This window comes from Apostichopus japonicus, chromosome 17 (assembly GCF_037975245.1).
Source record: "Apostichopus japonicus isolate 1M-3 chromosome 17, ASM3797524v1, whole genome shotgun sequence".
Classification (NCBI taxonomy): Eukaryota; Metazoa; Echinodermata; class Holothuroidea; order Aspidochirotida; family Stichopodidae; genus Apostichopus; species Apostichopus japonicus.
In genome coordinates this window covers 23,794,871-23,819,587 of record NC_092577.1, presented here as the reverse complement: position 1 = coordinate 23,819,587, position 24,717 = coordinate 23,794,871, and the positions used below count along the sequence as shown (strand labels likewise).

General features: G+C 41.1%; 1 protein-coding gene and 1 pseudogene across 1 annotated transcript; both read right to left on the bottom strand.

Annotated features, from left to right (window-relative positions):
- Positions 1-2,029: 2,029 nt before the first annotated feature.
- Positions 2,030-6,460, bottom strand: LOC139954734 (uncharacterized). Its single transcript, XM_071954651.1, has 3 exons — positions 6,303-6,460; positions 2,714-2,884; positions 2,030-2,383 (listed from the first exon to the last, which is right to left on the bottom strand). The coding sequence occupies exons 1-3, from the start codon at positions 6,458-6,460 to the stop codon at positions 2,149-2,151; spliced, it is 564 nt and encodes a 187-aa protein (XP_071810752.1). The 3' UTR covers positions 2,030-2,148.
- Positions 6,461-8,118: 1,658 nt separating this feature from the next.
- Positions 8,119-13,797, bottom strand: LOC139954733 (uncharacterized; annotated as a pseudogene).
- Between the last annotated feature and the right edge of the window lie 10,920 nt (positions 13,798-24,717).

Below are 24,717 nucleotides of genomic sequence, written 5' to 3'. Positions count from 1 at the left end.
TACCAACTATGATGGGCTTCAATGTATTGGTCTGCAATTTTACACAAGCTTGCTATACTGGGGGTTGTCTTTCTTTTAACTCCTTAGGGCAACTATGCAAAAATTGATCCTTCAACCATAATTCATACATTCCGTCAACAGTATTCGGTGTCCCAGACAATAGTACCCATCTTTGAAGGTAATTTTTAATTCGAGTAACATTGTGATGCACACTCACTTTGTTCAGGTTTAGCTGTTTGAAAGTTATTACGAAAGCCTTCAGTGAGTTCGTAACGTTTAAGCAACACGGTTTTCAGTTTTTGAAAGTCAATAGCATCTGCATCAGTTAGGTTATAGTACGCCAAAAGACCTTTGTCAGTAAATAAAGTGTTATACTTGGGCATGAAAGGAATTAAGCATATATTATTTTTTTTATTGACTTTTGACATGAGGTTTTAGTTGCTAAGTTTCGTGGATATTGCAAACAATGTAGGTTAGGTTTTCGGGGGATACATTCCTTAGAAAACAACAATGTATGAGTGGACAGGACTCCAAACTCATTTCAAGTTTCTGATAGTTTGAAATACCTACAATTATGCATTTACCCTTTTATTTCATGCAGTAGTTCATACACTGTGTGTTTCTCTGCAAATCAGAGGATATTAGTAATCGTAGGTGTATAGCACACCCCTAATTTATCCATCCCATGATTTCATGCATCCCATCATTTGCCCTGTGGACACCTGGCAAGAAGGCCAACATAACCTGCAAATATGTATCATTTCAACATGATAGTTCCCATGATAAAGTGCCTGAGGAACACTCAAGATTGATAAAAATTTTGCATGATAAATTGCATACAGGTTGGATTAAGACTTCTTCCTTAAGTCTGCTAAAATCACCAAGAACAAATATGTTTACTCATTTGTTTTGCTATGAAAAATTCTGCTTTGTGCCTAGTGTATAGGTTCATGCTCTGTACACATGCATCAACATTTATTTGGATTTGTTGAAGGATGAAATGCTGCTACATACAAAGAAAGGTGCCATTTGCAGGTCTGTAAATATTTTTAAACTGTGGTGAATAAAATTCATTAGCCTGAGAAATATATTATATCATTCAGAAGGATTGTGCAAACAATCATGTCATATGATCACTCTCATTGCTCACTTGCACGAGTTATAGACCAAAATATTATGGGGACTATCTGAAGGCATGAGCTGAACTTATTCAGAATACAGTAGGCTATTTATTTGGCTAATTTTATGTAGGTTAGAGCTATTTGTATTAATGTAGTATAAGGCTATATTGGCATATAGACCTTGCTACGTTTACACTTTAGTCTTGACTTGGGAACCAAGCAGTAACCCGTTCTCTCGATTGAAACTTTCCGGGTTATAATACCCGGTAAAATGACAAAATTTCCCAAAACAACGAATGAAATGTTCTTACAACTTAAAAATTAACAACTGACGTTAGTCCTTGGCTTACCACAGGTACCACAGTGTATAATCGTTAAATTCTACTGAGACATTACACGAACGAAGGGATTACTTGAGATTGTATAATTGAGGATTAGCTTCAGTTTTTAAAGTTACAATATGCGATTGAACACCACGAACTTCTGGGAGGGAAAATTATGTGGTAATAATCTTGCATGAGAATGCATTACATGGGAGGGCAAGTAATCCCTTCGTTCCTGAATGTCTCAGTAGAATCTCAATCAAACTTCAACCTATGGTCTCGTTTAATTCAACGATTCTACTTCCCCATTACACTTCACTACGGAACTACTTGACATTTCAAAGCAGTGTTCAAACGCATACGAACAGAAAGATTACAAACGAACGCAAATTCAAAGTTTGTATCCTTTTTAATTTGCTTGCGGAGCAACAGAAACATTTCTTTTCTTTTTAACAAGAACTGAGGTAATTTTATTACCACTTGGTACAAAGGATAACATAACATTCTTACTTTCCATACTTTGGAAATCCCCATTCATGTGAATAAAATCTAACATAGCATCCTCTTTGAGGAATATTCAAAACGTGGTTACACATCACTTCTACATCTTCAAGTATGTATATCAACTCAAAACTATACATAACCCATCTGTAAAATTATACCACACTTTTAATGTAACGCATATAGTAAAAAAACTTGTACACTTATGCATCCAAAACTGCCATCGCAAAAGTTTTGTTACTGACAATAGGCTTTTTGTAATACTGAACAAAGGTTCTTCCCGAGGCCCACCCTACTGTACGTAAAATATCATCTACAGGCAGATTTCTTGAATCTGCAGCGGATGTAGAGGCTGCCCTGGTACTATGGGCCGCATATTGAACTACATGAACCCCAGCCTGCTCCAAAACAAGTTTAATCCATCGTGATAAAGTATTTCTCGTTACTGGTTTATGTGGTGGAACTAATGAAAAGTTGCGATTCCGCTCCTCTTAATGAGGATGTGACGTTAATATAATGCTGAAGTACATGATAAACATCAAGAGTCATGTCAGCCTGGTATGATGCCAACACAACTCTTAATGGATTGGAACCAGGCCGTGACTGCTTTAATTTATTAGGTAAGAAGAAAACAGCTTCCTTCCCATCCAAATGAAGATTATTGACATCTAATAATTGCAGAGTTTGTAGTCTCTGAGCAGATAACAAAGCATTACTAACTTATAGGTTAATTGCTTTCAAGTCAATGATGATGTAGGATGAAGAGACCGGAGATAGTTCAACACAATAGACACGTCCCAAATTGTGTATCTGGGGTATGGGGTTCTCAATTCAAAAATTCCTTTGAGAAAACGGCTGATGAGAGGATATGAGCCAATAGTATTTCTTTGTACATGATCCAATAATGCAGAAAGCGATGACCGTGCAGTGTTAATGGTACTATACCAGCATTGTAAAGACTCGTTAGAAAGTCAAGCACCTGATTTACAGAGGGATGAAGTGAATCAATCTGTTTCCTTGAACAGAACTTAAACCACATATCTTGATAAGTGCTGTACTGTTTTTGAGTGGATACCCTCCAGGATGTCATGAGGATTCTGGAAGTTTCTTGTGGAATGTCAAGGTTTCGGAAGCGTTGCCAGACATCAGTCATGCAACCAACTGAAGGTTGTGATGAAGGGGGTGTAGTTTGCTTCTGTCTTCGGATAGAAGTAAGACTTCTTTCCCCAGCGGTAAATACCTTGGAATAGCTATGGTCATGTGTAACAGTTTTGTGTACCAGTTCTGAGTTGACCATAAAGGTACCACAATTACTCCTCTTGCCTGGTCCCTTTGTATTTTTGGCAGTACTCTGGCAATTAGGCTAAAGGGGGGAAGAGCATAAAAGATGTACCTATGCCAATTAAAGGAGAATGCATCAATGAATAAGGCATCTGGGTCTGGTCGCAATGAAGCAAAGGGAGCGAGTTCTTTATTTGTACGAGATGCAAATAAATCAATATCAAAGTTCCCCCACAGGGAAGAAACTGGTTGAAATATTTCTGGATTTAGCATCCATTCTGTCTTACTCTCAAATGTACGGGACAGCATGTCAGCATGGACATTAAGCTTGCCCGGCAAGTAACAAGAAGACAACCACACTTTGTTTGATGCAGACCATTCCCATATAGCTTTTGCTATTTTCTTACATTGTGACGAATGGGTACCTCCCATAGCCTTAATGTATGCAACAGCTGTCGAGCTGTCAGATAAAATTCTTATATGCATATGATCACCCTTTAAGCATAACGTTTTTAGAGCAAAATAGATAGCAAGGAGTTCAAGCAAATTTATGTGATATGTTTTCTCAACGGTATTCCACTCTCCTTGTGACCGTGTAGAGAGGGTCGGGCAAAAAGCACCCCATCCTACCAGAGAAGCATCAGTTTCTAATACAATATCTGGGTTAGGCTCTAAGATATACATGCATGCAAGCGGAAGGGACTCTAACCACCATTTCAGCTCTGTATAGTCCCCCTCCGCCAATTCTATTTCTGTATCAAAATTTCCCTTGTATTTTTTTCAACAGAGAAATCTTGAAGTTTTTCCATATCCCTGTAATGAAGGGGGTCCATATTTAACTCCTGGGAAAACAGAGACAAGGATGCCAATGATATTTGCCAAGTACCTGATAGTCTTTTTGTGTTTGCCCTTAAATTTTTGTATCTCAGGCAGATTCTATCCTTTTGGGTTTTGGCCGAACAGTCATATGTTGGGAATGAAGCACAAATCCGGGACGAATGATGAAGCCTAATTTCTGAAAAAAATGTACAACTGTATGCACTGCAGAAACACATGCACTTTTGGTATTAGCCTGCATATAAATATCATCAATATAGCTCAGGCAAGAAATACCCAATTTCCTGAGCTCAGCCAGAATAGGTTTGAGTAGTTTAGTAACTAGAGCACCAATGGTGCAGAAGCTCATACCCTTTCGAGCTGAAAAATGTAGGGCCCACAAACCCAATTTTGGGCCCATGAGGGATACCCCCCCCCCTCCGTTAGCAGAATCCTGGCCACACCACTGGCTATAATTCCTGCTTTCCCCTTTAAATCCTATTTTACCCACTCTCTCAAACAATACCACTCACTGACCTACCCTATTAAACTGCCTACAAACCTCAGGCTCAAAGACTTCTAAGAATCGGTAAGTGGTGATTGGCTATAGGGCTCTCATGCTTACAGTTCAACAGTTAATAACAACTCCCAGTCCCAGTCCTACTGTAATTCCACTAACAGCCTCTGCAGAGCTTAACCACAAATGTAAACAAACACTGCAGAGACTGGGAGACAAATTAAAGGAGCTTTGGCAAAAAGTGAAGGCTCAGATTTTTTTCAACAATGGGGATTAATTGTAATTAATTAACTTTTGACCAAAAATTTGTAGGCATCAACTTATTCATACACAATCCAACAATCATCAGTTCAACTTTGAATATGATCCATCAAAATCTTGAGGAGATTGAGATATTGAAAATATTACAAAGAATGACATTTGACCTCAATTTTTCGAACACCCCTCGTAACTCTCATCCCGAGGAACGTTGTGACCAAGTTTCATTATAATTGGCCATACGCTGTACGAACAGGAGCAATTTGAAAATATAGGGCCGCGGCCCGGGCCACAAAAGACCCCTAGTTAATCTTTGATCTCAAATTCATGAACACCCTGAAGGTAAAACTACCATTGTACTATCTATCGTGACAAACCCTCAACAATGTACCATGGAATCTGTAGGAGAAGCATTTTGCGTATTTCCACAAAATGGCCCATTACGGCCCACAGGTGACCTTTGGCCCCAAATTTTGGACCATCTCTGATGGCCCTAGACCCAATGGTCCTTGTGTCCAAGTTTCATGAAATTCCATGAAACACTGCGAGTGGGAGCGGTTTTACCAATTGTTGACGGATAGAGTGATAGACGCTGCACTGTAACAATAGCTCACACTAGCATGCTGGTATGAGCTCAAAATGCGAGGTGCTGAGGCCAACCCATTTGGTAGGCAATTATGCCTTTGAACGCAAGTCTCAAAAATTTTCGACTTTAAGAACTAATAGGTAGTGAATAATAGGCGTCCTTCAGGTCAATTGAAGCCATCAAACACTGCGGCTCTACTAGCCGTAATGCAGCCTGCAAAGTATCCATTTTAAAAATGGTAATCTTTGACACTTTCATTTAGGTTCTTTAAATTCAATATCATTCAGAAAGAACCATCTGGCTTAGGCCTCACAAACACTGATGAAATAAATTCCCCTTGGGAATGGGACGTTTCTTCCAAAACATTCTTTTCCCAAAGCTTGGATATTTCATTACCTAAATCAAGCTTCAGTTGAATTAGAGCATATATATTTTGTTTTGGATCTATTATACTGAATTTGCTTTTGTTCATCAAATTCGATGTCATAGCCATGAACACAACTTAGTATAACCGAGTCAGTTGTGATTTCTTGCCAGTGCTGTATAAAATGTTTCAAACGGCCGCCAATGGGTAATTGCTTTGTTTTACAAGGCTGTAAAGAAATGTACACTAACAGAATTGACACATACCTTACCTCTTGTTAATTGCTCAGGCTTTTCTGAGGATTTCTCGACGCTTTCTTGACGCTGGCCTAAAAAAGGCTGGTAGCGTCTGTTGCCTCCTGTATGGGCCACGATAATTGATTTTACCTGTAAAACCTCCACCTCTAGCTCTCCCCCTAGTAGGAGTTCAGCAACACTTGCTCATTCTATTTGCATCGGTTATGTCACGCACTTGCTGCGATATGTCATCCCCAAATAACAGAGTAGACATAGGCACTGAGTTTGAATTTTTCTACTCTGCCTTAAGTTCCGGCTTGAATAGATCATGGTTTAAGTCTATGTTAGATGAACCAAGGAAGGCCAAGGCATCTGTCAACTTCAACAGGACATTCTCCTTATCCTGACCAGCCTTGCCAGTCAATACATCATTAATTAGATAAGTCAGAGCAATCATAGCCTTAACGTTCCCTGACTGTATCTTTTGTAATCTCAAATCTTTGGTTCTAGCTTGCAGCTGAATATTGTCCCAGATCAATTTGTTGACCTGAGATGTCTACAATAGTTACATATTGCTTGGATGTTGATATTTTTCCATCTTTTCTTTCAGTTTTTGTGGTGCCAATTTTTTGGACCAAACATTTGTGACCAAATTTGCAACCTTTTCTAGTTCCACATTACCGACTATATTGCGGAAATCTAGGCCAGAAACAATATTACTAAAAGCAGTTTGTTCCTCCGTAGAGATTTTTACAGTTTGCTTTTCAAGTTCTGAAGAACTTTCAAGAGGAGAGATGAGATCATCATTCTCATTAGCAGTATCATATGGTGAGTTCAATAAGTCTAGAAGCTCATCATCATAGTCCAAAGATATCCCCTCCTGATTGTGAGGGGGAAGAGAACAAGCCTCAGAAAGAGGTCGATTTTCAGCAGAGGTTGCTACCTCATTTTTGTCTATTTCTTTATTGCCAGGAATAACTTTCTGGCACAACAATTTAATCTGTGCCTGCATTTCAGCAAGCATATCTTTTACATTGCTTGTTGCGATTTGTGTACCAGAACCAGAAGTCCATCACAATTAAAAATCAAACCCCGAAGCAAAATGCCAATTGGGTAGTTATAACGTAATTAGCAAGTACTGCTAATATTAAGTTAAGCTGAACGCAGATAGACAGCAAAATACTGCTACTGCAAAGCTTAATCAAGTTAAAGCATAAAGCCAGCAAAATACTGCTCATGCAAGATGTGTGCCGCCTGAAAGTGTAACGTATGCCTACAACAATAATGTAGGTTAGGCTAGTATTAAGCCATGTATCGTACAGCAACCATCAAGTGCTCGCAACAACACCCGATGCGCGAATTGACTAAAAAGTCCCTTCTTTCTAGCCTAAATTTCCCAATATTCCGTACGATTTACGACAAAACAATGAAGAATAATTTGGCATAACTTACTGAAAAAAATCTTTCGAATTTCGGGTATTCACGAAAAAAAAGGTAACTGTTTCTTCTTCAACTGCACATAAGTTTCGGTAATGACACCACAGAGAATAACTACTGCGCATGCGGTAAGTATCAGGGAAAGCCCCATGAAGTAATCGGCTAGATACGGTCAAATTATAGAGGGCGTTTTGAACAAGTCTCCTGAGTCGGCAACTTCATATGGTTGAAAGGAAATCTGATCGCTCTCTGGGAGGCCTGACCTTCGTGTTTAGTCATAGGGTTAACATAGGCTGCGTAGTGTATCCTCAGGTGGTTTTAAGGACATGGTGATAAAATCACTGAAGACAGAACTCCATTCCATAACAACTCCCTGGTTTAACAATCTATCTTCAGAAACTCAGCAGTACCTTAATGGTCTTCGATTGTTTTAATGCGTGTGATGCTGTGCTTCACGTTGCGCGTCAGTGCTGTATGTGATTTGCGTTGTGCAGTGTTTTCGGTTGAAATTAGGCTTTATTCTATTTGCTTGAGGTTTATTGTAATTAATTTTGTCATAACCACGATTGATAGCGATGGAAATGCATCTGTTTTGTTAGACTTAAAGCCAAAAATTTCATGCAAGTCGTTTTTCTTTAAACCTCCTTTGATGTCACAAATTACATTAGTGTAATATAAGAATTATAATGTCTATGGAAAGTACAGTTTTACTTTGATGTCATATAATACAATGATTGTTGTTAATGTTGGTTTAGTCACAGGCTTGTTCAGATTGTCCAGAATGACTGTCTAGAACTGATATTGAATCAACTTTGTTGAATGATTTCAGATTTGAACTACGTTGTGTGAATTTTGGCTCTCTGACTGTTTACAGGGATGCCAACCTCTGAACTCAGAAAACTGTACTCAGACCCCAAAAAATGTATTTTGCCATACTAAACCGACGGTTTAAACTCTTGTTTTTAGGTCTATGAGTTAAAAATCTGTTATGCAGAATTGATACATCATGACTATAACATCTTATTAAGTGTACAATTGATGAAACTTACAAACGTAGTGTTGTAATATACTACATACTTGTGTTATTATATTCCACTGTGGCCTTTTTGCACTTCTGCAGTAGTTCCCGATTTAGTTCCCGTTTGTAACAGGGAACCCCTGCTTCTTGCCAGTAAAGTTTAGATGTAAGGCTTTTGGAAAGTACTTCGGTACTGAGATTTGGCCTGAATTCTGTCGCTTTTTTTCTTACGACACTGAAGATTCTCCCATCTTGTGCATTGCTGTGATCAACAGTGAGAATCATTAACATGACTCTAGGTAGGTGCTTGTACTTGACTGCTCCAGTTGCTTTGTCCTTCTGTTGTGATAACTGTGCCCAAAAGTAATCTGCTGTGCTCTCACTCATGTCAAGCTCATCATCTACCTGGTAATGGGCAAACTCAACTTGCAAGTCATCTAATTCATCTTGCATAAACTTAAACCTGTCTACAAAGTATGACACTGATGAGAAGTCGACTTCAAGTCTTTTGTCCTTATCAGCAACCATTGCATGTTGCAGAACTTCATCATTCAAAGGAAATGTGGCAATGACATAACTACAGACTGACATAAAGTAATTCCTGACAGCTGTGTAGAACTCCTCCAGTTGACCCTCACTGAACTCATGACATTTGATAAAGTCTGTCACTTCATGTCCCAGAATTAAGTCTACATCACTCTTTTCATTATTTCTCTCATTATAGTGGCACTCTTTCAAGCTAGCTGAAGATTTGATGACTGCTGGTTTCACAAATTTGAGCATGACATCCTTCAGAAAACCATTCAACTTCCCATGTATCATATGGACCATTGGTTCACGTCTTTGAAGCTCTTTGAAGTTTAAATTGTTCAACAGTGGTATTGTATATTTGATAAACAAGCAGAATAGTTTATGGTAATCTGTCAGCTGTTCATGAACTGCTCCGCCTTTGCCACTGCATTAGTCACTGGCTTTGATTTTGTGGTTTCCTTTTTGCCACTTGTCTTTGGTTTTGAAGATGGTACACTGGTTGGCTTTGCTTTTGAAGTTGCTTTGCCGGTTGACTTAGACTTTGAAGCTGTGCTGTGCTGTGCTGGTTGACTGAGGCTTTGTTGTTGCTGTGCTGGTGCTTTTTTGCTTCTTTGGTATCTTCAATGCCCCAATTGCACTAGCAAATGTACTGCTCCTTGAAGAACTTTGACTTGGGCTGCTGGCATCCATGCTTTTCTGTTTCTTGGTTTGATCAGACTCATTTTCATTCTTTCTCTTATGTGACACTACTTTCTTGTCAAGACCGATAACCTTCCTTCTTGAAGTAGTACACCAATGCTGGCCACTGTTCAAGTAAACGATGCAAAGCATGTTCCAATGAAAGCCATCTTGTGCAGACATGTTTGAGGATCTTATGGTTAGCTGTGCCACACATAGCTTGCGCTTCTTTCATGTCTTTATGCCGTTTAGATGACTTCTCCAAGTAGTAGTATATTTTTACTAATATGTCAACTGGCGTGAATGGCGTGAATGTGTCTGCTCTCATTTCCGCTGCCAAATGTAGACGGTGACAAAGACACCCTAAGACAAACACATCAGGATTCTGCTTCTTCACATAAGCAGCAACCCCTTCACGGATCCCACCATTACAGAAGCATTGTCACATGAAAAGCAGATGCAATTTTTCCAAGGTATCTTCTTTGCTGTAAATGCTGCATCTAGAAGTTTGAAGATATTGGAACCAGTTGATCGATCTTTTGTGGTACGAATTTCAAATAAAACACCAACTATCGTCTTCAAAGATTCATCAAAGTAGCGGACAACCACTGGGTAGAGCTGTTCTTCGTTACCATAATCTGAGCTGCCGTCAGTAGAAAAGGAGAAAGGTGTCTGTCTCAGGTGATCGGCAATATTATCTGAAAGAAAGCACAACATTAAAATTAAGGATAAATACATGTACATTTGTAAACAAGTTGGCTAGTTGTCACTGGTTTAACAATTTGTGTACTGTATCTGGCCATCCATTATTATTAATGAGTTCACCTCAGATGACCTTTCACCTTAGGTAAGTATGACCTTACATTAAAACAATATGAACCAAACAGTTCGATGAAGTTGTGTCACCGATCATAATCCACTATGTAAACAGTCTGCCGGAGGCTTTGATCTTGAGTTACGACCATTTAAAATGTGCACTTTCGTAGTGTTCAAACGATTATCGAAATCGGAATCGGTACGATGATTGCATAATCGGAACATAATCGGAATCGGTAAAAATTACGTGGAACACCAGTTATGTCATACCGATTATTCAAAAGCATATGCAAGGTGAAAATATCATTATTCTAAAACAAATGCAAGTTGAAAATATCAACTGATGTATTAGGTTTGTTCTTTTACTACGAAATATTAAAATAATCACTAAAGGAAAATCGCCCTCGTTATATCAGGTGTCTGTGTAAAATTAATTGTGACATGCGTTTGCTTTAGCAGCGCGAATCGCGCAAACAGTTCTCACAATCCCGCAGTAAATTTGAAGCAGTGCGAGAGGGTCGCGCACATTCACCGGGAACTTGCCGCATAGTCACTGGCAAATTACGGCCTACACGAAGCAATTTCAGTACCAGCGACAATAACCTAAAATCCCCACAAATCTCCGACCACATGGTAGCCCTACTTCACACTAAGTCAACAGGGAAATCTAACGTAGCCATCTGTTTATTCGCTCTAGTTGTGTCGCAAATAAAAAATAAAAATATCCATGGAAACTGCAATCTTCGACCACATGTTAACCTAACAACCACACTAAGTCAATGGGAAATGTAGCCCAACCATCGTTTTCAAAGAAAAACAGAGCAATACTTTGGGTATCTTTTTTACATACTTTCCCTGCTGTTATCCTCGCGCATGGTACCCGAACACCACACGTAGTCAACGGGAATATCAAGCCTAAGCATCTCTTTGTTCGCTGAAATTGTGACGCAGTTAGCTAGAACTAAAATATCCATGAAGTACTGCAACCTTCGACCACATGTTAGCCTAACAACCACACTAAGTCAAAGGGAAATGTAGCCTAACCATCGGTTTGCCAACCAAAAAAATCCGTAGCTTAGCTCTTACAACTGTCAATTTCCTGGAATTCGGCATTTGTTTGGAAGATATGTGCTATGTCTTAGAGGGAATGTTGTATTTTATATTGGCCTAGTTTCTAGTTGTTGTTATTTCTTTACATTAATCTCGTAACATTTTACAGTAATTTGAAAGAAGTTACGATGGTACAATTTGCTTTTCAGTTTGATTGGCCTGAGCATACGTTTTCTAATTGAACTTGAATGGAGTTAAATAGGTAACAAATAGGTATGTTTAACTTCAAGTTCGTAACATTTCTGTTTGTTCATAAACGGTATAACACTGAAAATAAGTACAAAATAATGTCGGAATGTAGGCAATATGTAATTCAAATTTACACTTTGGTTAAGATTGAAGAAAGATGGTTTGTATGAGATGCTTTTTGAGATGGATGTTTTGAGTAACTAGTTCTTAGCCCATTTGAAGCCATTAATAGGTGACATACACGTCGAGGTGGTTAGGCCATTCGCTTAGCACAGTCCTGACTAGGTAGGATGTCATATTTTCGTATTTTCGAAATTTACCCCAAAAAAACCTTTCTTTCAGAGAAACCTTACAGGTAATTTGGTACAAAGAAAATGATACCTAAGAGCCTTGTATTACAAAGAAAGCAAAAGGAAACAGGAAAATCACCAAAATAATTGTTTCTATTAGGAACTTTATTGGCGATTTCGTATAAACGGGATTTTTTTCTCTTTTTCAAATAATCTGAATCGGTTCGATTATGAACATAATAATTGGTATTTTCTGTTATGCATAATCGTTTGAACACTACACTTTCGTATACTTTAGTATGCAAGAGACATTTTTAAAATTGTATATCCTTTATTACATAGCCTACAAGGTCAAGTTTGCCAGACATGATACACAATTTAAAAGTAATAATTCACTGGTTTTAAAAGAGGGCAGGGGTGAAAGGTCTTGCAGGGGTCAGTAGAGGTCAACTAAGACACGTTTACATATGAGAACTAAATGAGTAACTCACCTTGCGTTTGTTCCCCTAGGTTCCGAGCAATGGCAGTGGTTTTGGTCCGACTTGAAGTCCAAGGCAATTTTGCTGTCTACAAACATTTTTGACACCAGCTCAGTGAACTCGTCTGAAGAGGTGAAAGGCAAGTTATGGTCAATGACATATTGTGTCCATAAAGTCTCAGCCCTGATTACTGCAAAGTCCTCATTAGATGCTGATGACAGGAATTGGGTAATAGGGCGATTTGTGCTTTGTGTTCCTGCATTACTCCGATGTTTCTTGGTCTTTATGTCATTTTCTATGTCATACGCCCCACTATGGGAGATGCTGAAATCTGTGGCACAAACTTTACATCTTGCGTAACTCTCTCCTTTCCGCGATGGCTCTATTACGGATTTCCACTTCTCGGGGTATTCGCGTTTGTAGCACTGCTTCCTTGCTCCTTTTCCTGAAGTAGACGGCATAATCATCCAAGTATAAAACACGACACGATTAACGGTATCCTTCACTTGCGCTCAGCTCCGTGAACTTCGACGAACTTAAAAATGGCGGCGTAAAAATGCAAGCATCGATAATACCAAGCCAGTTGTGTGTGGAACGTGGCGATTGGTCGCAAATGCGTTGTTTACATTCGATGAACCAATCACGATTGCGCTATCTTACGAGATACGAGTCTTGTGTAATTGTGTAAAATGTAATAATTCACAGGGCATTCATTATAACCCTCAGATTGGCTTTCGTCTCATTTAGCAGCCGCCAGTCGTTTATCTTTTGTACTTATTTTTGATAATGGAAAATGGTATGTTTTGAGAACAAAACGCCAAATCGTATTTTTGACCATTTTCCGTACAAAATACGGCAAAATCGTACTAGATAGCATCCCTGTGTTTAAAATAAATCGCTGCGAGATTTCAACACCCTTTGCAATATGATCTTTTTAGCTACCTATTTTTACCCACTCCCTCTCCAAAAAAAAAAGAGGTTTTCCTGGAATACGAATAATAAATTATTGCCATAACTAACTGACCCAGCATATTCCAGAAATAAATTGGGCCACTGACATTTTTCAGAAGACGATGTAACCCATCCCTTCTGAAGCTAACCTCATAGCTTATTACTACACAATAGGGCAATGAGGGGGGTGTTAATTTAGATGATACAGCAAAATATCTTCGTCTATGGCGACTTCAGTGTAGTAACGCTAATACTAGTATATTTGTGCTCGGCCGCGCGCCCTCCAAAGGATCGCCACTTGCCCCACTGGAGGTTTCCTGTTCAACGATCTGGTCTTCGGAGTTTTGAATGTGGATGACTTAAAGCCCGTTAAAGCCCATTTGTTTTATTTTATAAGAAAGGAGGGGTCGTAGTCTGCTTCCGTGAAGTGTTCGCTACATACGGAGCTGTATACTGGTTAGGCGCTGGTGTTCTGCACTAACTTGCTCATAATCGCCGTGTTTTTTCGTCTTTCGGCCATCGATGAAGGCTAATTGCATGGGTTATGACATTACTGCAGCCGAGTTGAATGCAAGAAATTACATCTTTCAACAAATGGAATATTTGCATTATTGCACGAATGGAAACCATTCATTATTTGTTTTATACAACACCTTCAAATTTGGATATAATTGGATGTCAAATGCACTCATGCAACCGATTGTTTTGAACAGACAGGTTTCTCTGCTCTCTTATCATTGAAAAAAGTGCTACCAACAAAAGTATAATCCATGTTTCTATTTCATAGAGTGGAATAGAGCGGGTTTTGCATGCAATCAACGAGCAATTGACCAATCAAATGACCAGAATGCAATTTGGTGTTGTATAATACGCAATGGTGTATGCTTCATTTATAATAAAGACCGAGTGGTGTACATTTTCCACTCAATTCGTACGCATGGGGTGGAGCTTTCTTCATTCATATGCTTCTTTAGTGGACAATTTGTAGGAATATATTTTACTTTCCTCTACGACATGCTTTCATCACCTATGGATTGCATTAATAGTGGGGCGGTTTAGCCCAAATATTGAAAAGGATTGTGCATTTTGTGATACAAGCACCAAATTTGGCACACATGTATATTAACATGTTGCGAACATATTCAGATATTGGGCCACTCGGAATTCTCTCGTTATGTCCGCCATATTGGATTTCAAAATGGCCGCCATTTGAAATCTACATTTGCGATTATCTATGGGTGTAATGCTGCTATTTACTTCATTTTGGTGTCTAACTGTATGTTTTTCGGGGCAAGGAATCCAATGGTACCAATTTCACAATCCAATGCACAATTCATAAAGGGGCTGCAGCCTGGTAAGAGGCTGCAGCCCCCTCAGCCTACTTGGTATCTGAGGCTAGGTATATATCGGTACTGAAGATACGTGTACATAAACAGTGTCATGTTAACAAGTTCAGCACTGCCACCAGTACATGTATGTTGTGGACTCATCGTCATGTGCAGTCCCCTTCACACACACAGAGGGCTGTGCACTGAAGGGCAGCCTTGTTGCATTTGCAGCGCCTCACACACCCTTTCTGGCACTTGCAAGAAAGCAGCTCAATGTAGCTATGAGCTGCCTCAGGTAGCCTGGTCCAGTATGGTGTGTAGTGTCCTCCAGTTATTGACCAACCCCAGTGGGTTGGTGGAGGGAGCTCTGGTGCTGGCAGCAGTATCTGACCCCACACATGTCCACCTTGATACACTGCCCTCTTCACATGTTCCTCTAAAACTGCCTTCGTTGGAGGGATCAGCTGCACATCGTTCTTCCTTGCGAAGAGTTTTCTCCTGGCCTTGTCAATGTCTGTGCATTTGCTGGTTCGATCATACAACAGGACCACGAGCCTCTCGATGATGCATATTGCATCGTTTGGTATGTCACGTGGTGCGAAGGACAGCAGCAGCAGCCCCTCAGTGAGTTCTGGCAGTACCGTCCAGACTGCCCACGCAGTCTTGTTGCCACGTCTGGGAAAACTGGACACAGTGTCGCATGCAGTTAGAGCGTGGAACATTGGCAGTGCACGAGCCTTCTCTCGTCCCAGTCCAGCTGCTATATCGTGTGCTGCTAGGTATCGGAATCTTTGGCCTGTTCCAAATGCCAGCCATAGTTCGTCTTCTGGTTGCAACTCCTGTACCACGGACACTGCCAGCACCACAACATCGGTGTCTACAGTCCGGATGACTATTCAATGGTGTCCATGCTTGGCTGCATGAGATGCATGCAGCAACGTCCGACTGTCAGCCTCTTCATGGTTACATGGGGCGAGTGAGGTCAGATCTGGTAGTAGTGGCTTGCTGAGCACTGCCTCTCCATCAGTAATGACGAGTTGCTTGTCCTCCTGGTCAAACCATTCCATGAGAGCTGCTGAGAGGAACCTGAACAACTCGGTCTTGTTGCTGTCCACTCGTAGGAAGTTCTGTCAGTTTCCTGGTGTGGCTGCGTTGGCCACCACACGTCTCCGCACGCCTTGTCCCGCTTTGCACGTGTACTACCTTTCAGTGAATCAGCAAGGTAAGTATCCCAGACCAGATCCAAACGTGACACTTTGCAGTTTCGTAGATATATATGGGATGAAGATCTGATGTGCATGCTCTTCAAAGGTCTTTAATGCAGCCGGCTTCAGCATCTGGACGATGGCTGCTCCATCAAGCACTATACAGGTAGTGACAGGAGTCTGTCTTGGGGTTGGAGACTTCTTCCAAGCATGTGATGAGATTATTCTTGGTACCAGTGAAGAGGTTTCCACCAGCAGACAGTGCAGGAGGACATGCCTGGTTCTCGTGACGAAAGAACTCCTCAAGGTTTCCATACCTCGTCTGGCAGCTAATGTACAGGCGTGCGAAGAGTTCACGGTCATTCTTGACGGAGGCGAGCTGTTGCTGATCTTTGCTCTGGCTTGTTGGAGTGGAAGTGCTGAACACCTTCAGCTTGTTACGACAAATGGGGTCGTCCAATGCCTTTGTTCTGTCCAACAGACACTCTCTGGTGAAAGCCTCGAACTGCTCTTGGCCAATCCTCTTGGCATTCATCACGGTCTCCAAGCTGCAGGACCTGCGATGTCCTTTGTGTCCAGTGTGACTATATCCTGACTGTTCTCCTCGAATGGGTTGCCCATCTCCTCTAGGACACCGACGAGAGAGCGAACATCTTTCACAAATGAGGCCTGTACACTTGGCGTCTGATCATGATGACGTGTGTCTGCTGTTTGCCGTCTCCAGTATTGGTTCCCGTCATGGAATTCTTCGATCACCCAAGCAACTTCTGGTCCCGCAACCATCCAGCGACGAAGGGCACTAGGGTTGTCAGTGAGCCCAACTGCGCCACCGTCTCCTTTGATGCAGGCATTATTCTGCTCATGTGCCTGGTCAATCGGGATTGAAGAGAACACCCTCTGTGTTTTCTGAACTGTGAAAATGGCCTTCACTGAATTTCTTGGCTACGTCCGGGTGTTTGGTAGTGAGTTCGGCCATGTCCTTCAGGTGCACTGGTATCCACCTAGCATAGTGGGTATGATCTAGTGCGTGGAACCAGGTGACCAGCTCTGTCAGAGCATCGAGGCACATCATCAACGATCCCTGCCTGAGAGAACGCACATACACTAGAACCAACAGTTCTAGTTCCAGCACAGTTGCCCAATAGCGAAACTGGGGGATGTCTCCAAACGCAGGAAGGTCCTCTGCATCCCTGGTTTCTCCCAGACAGTAGTGGTTGAAGGCATGGTGTTGCAGGATGTACAGTGCTGCTGCAGTCACTCGATGTGCTCTTCTTGTGCGCAAGACATGAGACGCTCGCACAAGTGCTTGCACCCAACCACTCCCTTGCAGCTAGTCCCCCAGTGTTTTCAGTGCCGCCATCTCTATGTGGAGACCACCAAACATCACCACTATGTGGTCTTCACCATAACTCTCTTGCCACTTACACTGTATCTGCTTGGCCAAAGCAAACAGTGGCTGATCCAAGGTGACCACTGGTGTCTGTCCAGGATTCAGGTGTTCTACAGCATTCTTCACAACGTCCATTGAATGCCGGATCATGGCCTCAGTGTGGGCACTTTCCAGGAAGAGTGGAAGCAGCGACGTGGGGCAGATGACTCTAGCATCTGGTGGCTGTCGGCTGGCATGAAATGCAGCCCAAGATGTGTTTTCATTGTCCACTGTACCAGTGTTGTCTTCCAGGACTTGTTTTGCATTGCCTAGCCATTGGTATTCTTCATCAGTCTGCTGTTTGAAGTCTCCTCTGGCCAATGACACAACTCCAGCAGCTGGGACAGGCGACTTTTTGATGCTGCTAGTGACAGGGGGTACATCAGTATAATAGTGCGGCAAAGGGGCGACAGTCTTGGACCGTGCATCTCCAGCAACGACGATGCTCCGATTTATTCCTTCACCAGTGTAAGAAGGATGTTGTATGAGGGAGATAGCGGTACCATGGAAGGAGTCTTTTGATGTTGTTGCACTAGGGTTGCGATCTATGTTGTCTACAGCGGCAGTTGTGAACACTTCGCCACGCATTTTCGGAGGGCAGACCACTTGTTCTCTGTGAAACTGTTGGCAGACATTGTTGCCCATCTGTGCTGAGAGTTGGAGCACTCTATCATAAGAGATGCTGAGGCCAAGGTGTGACAGTCTGTCGACCAATTCCTTCTTGGGTGTATGAGCATGCAACATCATCCCGATGTATGTTGGAAGTGTGGTCTCCTGTGCAACACTGTGCCTGACACAGGTGGATGATGTGTTGCCACGTGTTCGCTTGTGTTTTACGCTGTTGAACTTCAGTATCTGGGCTGCGGTAATTGCTGCAAGGTTAGTGTCTGCCATCTGGTGACTAGGGCAAGCAGCAACGGTGGCACATCTTGACATCCTCCAGGGAATCCTGTGAAGGGCTTGGCTTCTCCAAACATGTGACGGCGAACAATGTGTGCAGCACGGGCAAGATGGACTGCATCACTATCACTGTCCAGCTCGCAGGCTTTGTCAAGAGCAGCACCGAGATCTTCTTCAAATGCCATCAAGATGTCTCTCCCCTTGGTGTGTGCCCGCATGTCAGGAAACTGAGATAGCAGTCTCTGTTTCAGTCGTGTGGAGTGGACTCTCGTGTCGAGCTGCACTCCAAGCTGCTCCATTCTGGACTGATAGAGGTGGACAAGATCAGCCAATCTGAATACTGTTGCCGTCTCCTCATCTTGTCTGGTTTCTTCAATGTAGAGGGCGAGTTCAGCGAAGACAACTGCCGACATTGCTCGCTCTTGGTCTGAGTCCTGTGGTCCTCCTGTTGACTGGACCTTTCTTGTGCGGTTATAAAGTCCTATCAAGCACTGTGGGTGATACTGGGCGTCCAACGCTACCATGTCCCAACCACTGAAACGGCCAAGCAGTTCTGTATCACCAAGAAGGGTTGCACAGGCACGTACCCGTCAGTCCATTTGGAATGTTGCAGCTTTTCGAAGACTGTTAGCCCCAACAGGTTGTCCACAGAAGAAACAAGTTTCTGGGACCTTCTCTGTACTCGATGAATGTGAATGTGCCCTGGTGCGTTTGCACACCGATTGTTCCTCATCGCTCTGACCTTCTTTCTTCAGTGCTCTCTTTTGTGCCCTCTGTAGTTTGGTGTTGTTGTACTGGAGCCTGCACGTCTGGTGATATTGTGCACCGTGTGCAACCATCGCAGCTTCAATACCATGACCATCATCGAGTCTTTCTAAGTGAAATGTTCCTGGAAGCTCTCCAAGCTCACTGAATTTGATCAAGTTCTCTGCGAGTGAACTGTACCAACTACCAATGTCTTTTCTCTTTGATTGGCCAGGTTTGGTCAGTGTCTCCGTCTTGTCCTCCTGACATATGAGCCATAACCTCCAGTCAGTTGTGGTGAGGTGCGGTGATGTTGATGGTGAAGTTCGCTCAGGAGCTAGTCTGAACCTCTTGGACATGGTGGAATGTCTTCAGAACAGCAACCAGCACCGTCAGTCTACAGGCATGCATGCATCACGATGAACCTGGAATGACACAAAGTAACATTTCTGTTATCATCACTGCCACTACAGCTACCACTACAAATACTATAACTCTATTTATCTTAAACTTCTCTAAGTTTAGCTTAATTAATGTACAGAAAGGAGTACTAACTGGTACTGCACTACCAATACTATATACAGTGACAGTGACACACACCGGCTGAACATCGGTTGAACATTGTCAATTATGACCTTGGACTATTTTGTTCGGAAGTAGTTCCTCTTTCTAAAAATCAAAAAAAAAATCGATTCGACAAACTATCATTTGCATATATGCAAATTAGCCGGAACCCCCGCGTTGCGGCTGTGCGGCCCCCTCCACGTAACGACCCGCACCGCCAAACGCCGTTTTGCTTGACATTTCCCCGGAACAAGTTAGTTATTCTTCCTCCTTTCATTTCTTATTCCATCCAAAACCACCAAAAACTCATTATTTTATGCCTAAAACTAACTCAGCCTCATTCAGTCAGTAATTTTTGGTTTTCGCACAACCAGTCCCTACACTATATGTACAGTGTATGCACTAACGTTGGTGACTCATGCTGGCCTAATGACAGGGTTCCTAAAATTAGGCCTAAATTTATTTATTTCAATATTTTATTCTTACCAAAGCTTTATGTTTTATTCCAAAGGTGTTTAACATGCAAATTTCATCTGTTTTGGGGGTCTTCTCTGTAATAATCCTCACTGGCCAACTCGACTGCTTGAATGTGAACAACTCATTCAGGGGTATAAAATTTGACTGAAGTTACCGGAACTTTCCAGCACCCTACAGCTTGTTGTTTCAGAGTTGTAAGCAGGAAGTTCTCAGCTGCTACGGAAGCCATTGGGGGCCTGTGTAGGACATTCCTGCTGGCAGCTATGAATTAATTTCTGTGTGTAGGAAATAAGGAGTTTTTGGGCAGATTTTGGCCAGACTAAGTTAGGAATGAGCCTAATGCCATGCATACTGCTTAGAACACATATTTAGCTAAATAAAAACAGCAAACTTGGTGGGGTGGGGGATTGGGGCTTGGTGCTGCATTTTTTGCAACGCGTAGCCAGTGTTCGGCATTTTTGGAATGTAAACAAACATTGGGGGGAAATTTGGACAAATTTTTCATGCACTAACCCCCCCTAAAAAAAACATCAAATGAAAGCTTATTCTATCTTCTTTCAAACAAGCTATCTTCCAGGTCTGGGGGGTGTTCGGTGTAGGATTTGGGATTTTTTGAAAATCGGCGGAAACCGGAACGCAAATCTTGCGCGCTTAACAGGTAAAGGGAGATCGAGAAGTGGCCATGTAATGTAAAGCAGCCATTTTGAAATCCAATATGGCGGCCCATTGGTAAAATACACAATGCTGATTGTTACCATTGGATTCCTTGCCCCAAAAAACATACAGTTAGACACCAAAATGAAGTAAATAGCAGCATTAGACCCACAGATAATCGCAAATATGGCGGACATAAAGAGAGAATTCCCAGTGGCCCAATATCTAAAAATGTTCGCAATATGTTAATGTTCATGTATCACAAAATGCACAATAGGTTTGCTATGCTGCTACACTATAACAGTAAATACAATTGACCCAAATTTAAACAACCGGCGACGAATGGGACATGACCCGACTCGCCCTTTTTCTCCATAATTGTCGATTTATTACAACAAAAAGCTGTTTAAATTGCACCATCATGCAAATTGTGTCTCTTTAAGCCCCTACAGTGTACCTGCCTGATACTTAGAGCAGTTTCTCAGAAGCATAGTAGTCAGCAATGTTACAAACACAGGAATGTGAGTCTGGGACACAATGTTTTAACCAGGCATTTCACATCTCCAAACTGCTTGCACTTGGTTGTTTTGTTTGTTAGAAACAAACCACAAGTCAACTTGGCCAATGCCAAACATAAGAAACTACGTTATGAATGAACATCTTTTTTTTTAAGAAACAAATTCTTCCAAAAAAAACAATTCAAATCCTGCACATGACTGTTTGAGATGAAAAATCAAAGAAGGGCAATCCACAGAGTTGCATATCTTATCTTCAGCAAACACTGATTTCAAATGTACAAATTTATTATTAGGTATGCAATCTGGCAATAACTGTGTTTTGAAGTAAGCATGATTACATCCTGTTGTGAACCCTGTACTGAGCAAAACTAGGCCGAGAGTCCTGTCTCCAGAATCATACTTTTCAACTATAAAATTCTTGTGATATTTTCCTGTTTGTTTTGTTCTTTTTATAGTAACTTCTAACAAAAGAAAAAGATTACCCGTCGTTGTCAATCAGTGAAATTCTCATGTCAGGCCAAGGTAATTATACACAGACTTTGTCGTCTTGTGCGTACTCACGCACACATTTAAAGGTTAAAAGATAGAAACAGAAGAGAAATTTAACTGTGTCTTTCATATTCTCATTTTCAAGGCGTTATCATTGCATCACACGTTACCCCTGTTCTGACCGTGTGGCACGTAGTCATATTTGGAAATTTAAAAGCCTGTCACTTCAGCAAATCTTACACAAATAACTGGACCAGGCCAGGCATAATAGGCACTTTGTAGACTAGTTGCATTAATCATTTGCTCAGGCCTAACATAACACATACATAAATAGTGTTTGAAACTAAATTTACATTCTTATGGTATATACTTTGAAAAATTGAACTTATTGAAGCGAACCGCGGATGGCGGGGGAAATTACCGGATTTAGGGTCCTACGCTTCGAACTCACAAGTTATAAATGAGGTTGCAATAGTTTTCTTGCGTTGAAACAACGGCTGACAATTTATTACAAACTCTAACAATATGAAAAATATACATGTGAACAATAGATGGCTTAATGAACTGAAATGGCTTAATAAACTCTTTAACCTAATTAAAACTATCCTACCTCGGGGAAAACCTATACTCAAAACCACAGAACCTATGCTCAATCTGTGACATATTAATACAACATGAATACAATTAAAGAATAAAATACATGCAATACTGTACGAAATGTATAATGAACATAATGAAATAATCTGCACTTGGAAATACAAAACGTTTCCCAACAGGCGAGGACTTTTAGCACCTTCATAATGGTCAGGGCAACACATGCCACCTGCAACCATTACAGGATTTTCACCTTACTGTTCCTAGACAGCAGGAATTTTCACCTCCTGAACCCACAAAACTCTCAAGAGTCTTGTCACTCTATAGCTGTCCAGAATGGCTAAGAATAAAGGACAATCTCTGAGACAATAACTTTAATAAAGAACAGTAACAATAATGTTCAGAATACAAAATACGAATACGCTCTTTACACCACGAGCAGTACAATACTAAAGTACAGGTACAATAATCAACTTTCAATAATTTTCTGTAAACTAAAACCCAACCGGTACTGTAACACTACAGTATAAAAGTACGCAATAACTCCCACGTGCTTAACGATAAACAATACACTACGAACCCATAGGACCAAGGTCCAAAAACACAACCTAACATGTACTTTGTACAGTAAAGCACAACCTAGCCAAAGGGGCAACACTTAAAAACTACAATTCAATTAAATAACAATAAGGGTTAGTACAGCACTTAAAAACAATATTTATGACCTTATCTCTTACTAAAATGTGTACAGCTCGCTTGAAGAAGAAGACTCTGCGCTCGCGGACATCAAGACTCCATGAACGCTAGCCAGTTCGCTGTATATTGGAAGAACCGCCATCTTGGATACCAGTGGCTTCGAGCCTGAAGCCGATAACCGTCCAAAACCTGAGGCATCCTGCCTCTCAGAGGGGGGACATCTCCTCACATGAATAACTCTGGGCAATTAACGATCCAGAGTAATAAAATTAACAAAATACGAAAGGGATAACGAGGCGAACCCCGGAGCTCTGCAGAGACGCTGCTGGCCATTACAACGGCGCATACAGAACTGGCAAAACACACGTGCAAAAGCTATAAACACAACTAACGCTAAAAACTGGCTATTACGCAACACATATAAATATTCAACGGGTGCACACAACAAAATTTCACTTCACTACATTATAATCTGAACTATTATCACTATAATGCTGAATTCAAGGAGCAAAACCCTCATCATCACTGCCGAGATCAGCTATTATTTCAGCAAGTGCCTCCTTTATAGTGTACCACTACTTGCAGCAACAAGCCATGTCCAATTGTAAAATGCTCCGAAAATATCAGTGCAACTGTATAGCATAGATTTCTGCGGAATTGCATCCTCTACTCTAATATAAACATTTCAGAAATGAAAACAGCATTGGACCGGTGTTACAAACTAATACATTGAACACACCATTCCTCTAAGGCGGATATATCCACCTGGAGCATGAGTGCACAATCTCATTTGGTTGATGTATTCATCTGGAGCAATGTAGTCCTTTTTTCGTATGTATAGTGGTGACTCTACAACACAGGGTCTCCAAAGTGCTTCCTATACATGTCCCTTAGATCAGGCTTTAACTTTCCATAACTGCTAACCTAATTTAAAGGGCATAATCAGTCGACCCCTGAGCCTAACTTATAAAACATCAGAACTTTTAACCTGTCAAATCTCATGTCCCTGAAAAGTACTTTCATGTGTCAAGAATGATATAAAAGAATTATGAATGACATATAGATCCAAGGACTTATCTCCCATAAATTTAACATTTCAGAAACAATTCAATGGTCTTGTTGGAAAGAGCCAGACAAGCTTCCAAATACAGGGGAAATTGGGATGACTGCATTTGACCCTTTTACTAATTATCATGAGTGAAGAACAGTGTAGGTATAAGTCACAATGCCTATTTAAAATCCTGGGACAAGGGCAGCAGGGAGATATTGCTTCAAGTGCTGGATTCAAAGCTTTGTATGTTTGATGTTTCCATTTTTTCTAAATTGTGCTAAATGCTTTGGCCTGTGCCTGCCTAGGCTTAACAGTTCGCTATATAGGCTAGGCCAAAATACAGGCCTAGGCCTACTACTAATTGACGAGGCAATAGCCTACCTAATTTCTTTAGACAGCATCAAACGTCAGCTTCTTCACATGGGTAATTCCAATAGGACACATATGTCTAGCACAATTAAAGTTAACTTCATTGTCCAAAAATATGCACCATCGTTCAAGAAGAAAACAGTAATCGAAGTAGATGTAATTAATTTCACAAGTATGAAGAAAAATCTCAATTGTTT